This window comes from Octopus bimaculoides, chromosome 1 (genome assembly GCF_001194135.2).
Source record: "Octopus bimaculoides isolate UCB-OBI-ISO-001 chromosome 1, ASM119413v2, whole genome shotgun sequence".
Lineage (NCBI taxonomy): Eukaryota > Metazoa > Mollusca > Cephalopoda > Octopoda > Octopodidae > Octopus > Octopus bimaculoides.
This window is the reverse complement of record NC_068981.1, coordinates 174,001,569-174,003,648: the sequence shown is the minus strand read 5'-3', so window position 1 is coordinate 174,003,648 and position 2,080 is coordinate 174,001,569. Positions and strand designations below refer to the sequence as shown.

The window sequence follows — 2,080 nt, the reverse complement described above, 5'->3', positions numbered from 1 at the left end:
AATATTAACTAGAGTATTTGGGGGATGCCATCAAAGAAATTCTAATTGTTTCTTCAGTTTAAACAAGGATTTTTTGTTTCTTTTTCAGTCTGTATATGTAAAAGAAATTTAGTTTGAAGATAATTCATCAGAGGAATCCTCTTCATATACCGACTTTGCTATAGTGTTGATGTCATTCAAAAGTTCCTGAAGAGATTCAACTGCAAAGGATAGAAAAGATAAAAGTATGAAATGAGAATATGTGAAACAGATAATATGTTAAAACAATTACATATGTATGTATGTCATTATTCAGTTTCATTTCAAGATTTCTTTGTCAATTGAGAAAGAGCCAGTTTCTAACCTAGATTCAAGGCTTCTTCAATGGAATTTCAACAATATCAACAGGATATTTTTGTATTTTTGTATGTATGTATATGTGCAGATTCATATATTTTGCTTTATGTATATATTCTTATGCATATAGTTGCATGTATGGACATGATCATATATATTAAAATGACAAACTTCTTGAAAGTTTTACAGATTTTTACAGTTCCAGTGATGGCTTGGATCTCTAGTCTTCGAATCAGCTTTCTCCTTCCTGGTTTTGAGACGGCTAATTTCTCAAGATTGCTATTTAGGCAGTGTATTACATATCCCAGTGTCCCAATAACTGCAGGTATAAACTTGAACTTGTAATCTGAATAGAGTAACTGCAGATTTCTAAAGAGTTCAGTCTAAGTATTTTGTTGTATGTGTGCATGTATGTATATATGTATGTATGTATGTTTGTATGTGTATGTGTATATGTATGTATCTATGTATGGGTGTGTGTGTGTGTGTATGTATGTATGTATGTATGTATGCAATACACACATGCATAAATATAATTATAGAAATGCATGGGTAAGTACAAGCACAGCTGTGTGTTTAAGAAGTTTGCTTTGGAAGCACAAGGTTAGGTGTTTGATCCCATGGCACAAACATAGTCAGCAAACATTCTATACTATAACCAGGAGTCAACTAATACCTTGTGAGTAAAATTAGTAGACAGAAACTAAAGAACCCTGTTGTACACGTGTGTGTGTGTGTGTGTGTGTGTGTGTGAGCAAGTTAGTACTTGTTTTTACATGTTCACTGACCATAAACAAAAGCAACAGCTTCTTTATCAATACAGCCAGTATCTTAATGCTTGCTGTCAACTGCCAAAGCACATCTAGGCTTCTTGACATGTCTGGACATGCTATACAATCTTTCTGAATAAAAGAGATTTGTAATTATGTCTAGGCTGTTCATTACTTGACAGACTAAATTATTACCTCACTTGAAAACAGGTGACAGTTGGCAACAGGAAGAGCATCTGGCCGTAGAAAATGTGCCACAACAAATTCTGTCTGACCCATGCAAGCATGTAAAAGTAAATGTTAAAAAAAGGATGATGATGATAATCATTATATACATAAATATATCATCATCATCATCCAACATCATTTTCCATGCTGGCATGGGTTTAACTGTTGTGTCTGGGGAGAGTCATTCTCTTTTAGTGCCTTATAATTTAACACACTCACCGGTAAAATTTCCACTTATTTCGTTTTTATTTTTCTAAAAGTTTCATTGTGTCTTGCAACCTTTTCAATAGTTTCGAATAGTTTACAAGACGCAATGAAAATTTTAGAAAAATAAAAAAGAAATAAGTGGAAATTTCACCGGTGAGTGTGTTAAATTATAAGGCACTAAATATAGAATCTTGCAAACCAAATCCAAAAACGAAATGGGTTTGACTGTTTGACAAGAATTAGCAAGCCAGAGGGCTGCACCAGACTCCAGTTGTCTGTTCTGGCATGGTTTCTTTGGCTGGATGCCTTTCCTAACACCAACTGCATTACAGAATACACTTGGTGCTTTTTACGTAGTGTCAGTACAAGTGCTCTTTACATGATGCAGAAGGCATGGTTGCTTTTTTACATGGCACCAGTCCAGGTTCATTTTCCCATGATGCCAGCACAGGTGCTCTTTACGTGACGTGGCATGGGTGCTTTTTATATGACACTGGTACAGGTGCTTTTTACAGTGGGTTATATATATATATATATAT

The 2,080-nt window shown here is 34.5% G+C and overlaps 1 protein-coding gene across 1 annotated transcript in view; it reads right to left on the bottom strand.

The window, feature by feature from the left end:
* Positions 1–6: 6 nt before the first annotated feature.
* Positions 7–2,080, bottom strand: part of LOC106867671 (coiled-coil alpha-helical rod protein 1) — a 9,443-nt gene continuing 7,369 nt past the window's right edge. The window contains exon 4 of the mRNA XM_014912608.1: positions 7–200. Coding sequence (XP_014768094.1) covers positions 109–200 — 92 coding nt within the window. The 3' untranslated portion in view covers positions 7–108. The remainder of the gene's footprint in view (positions 201–2,080) is intronic.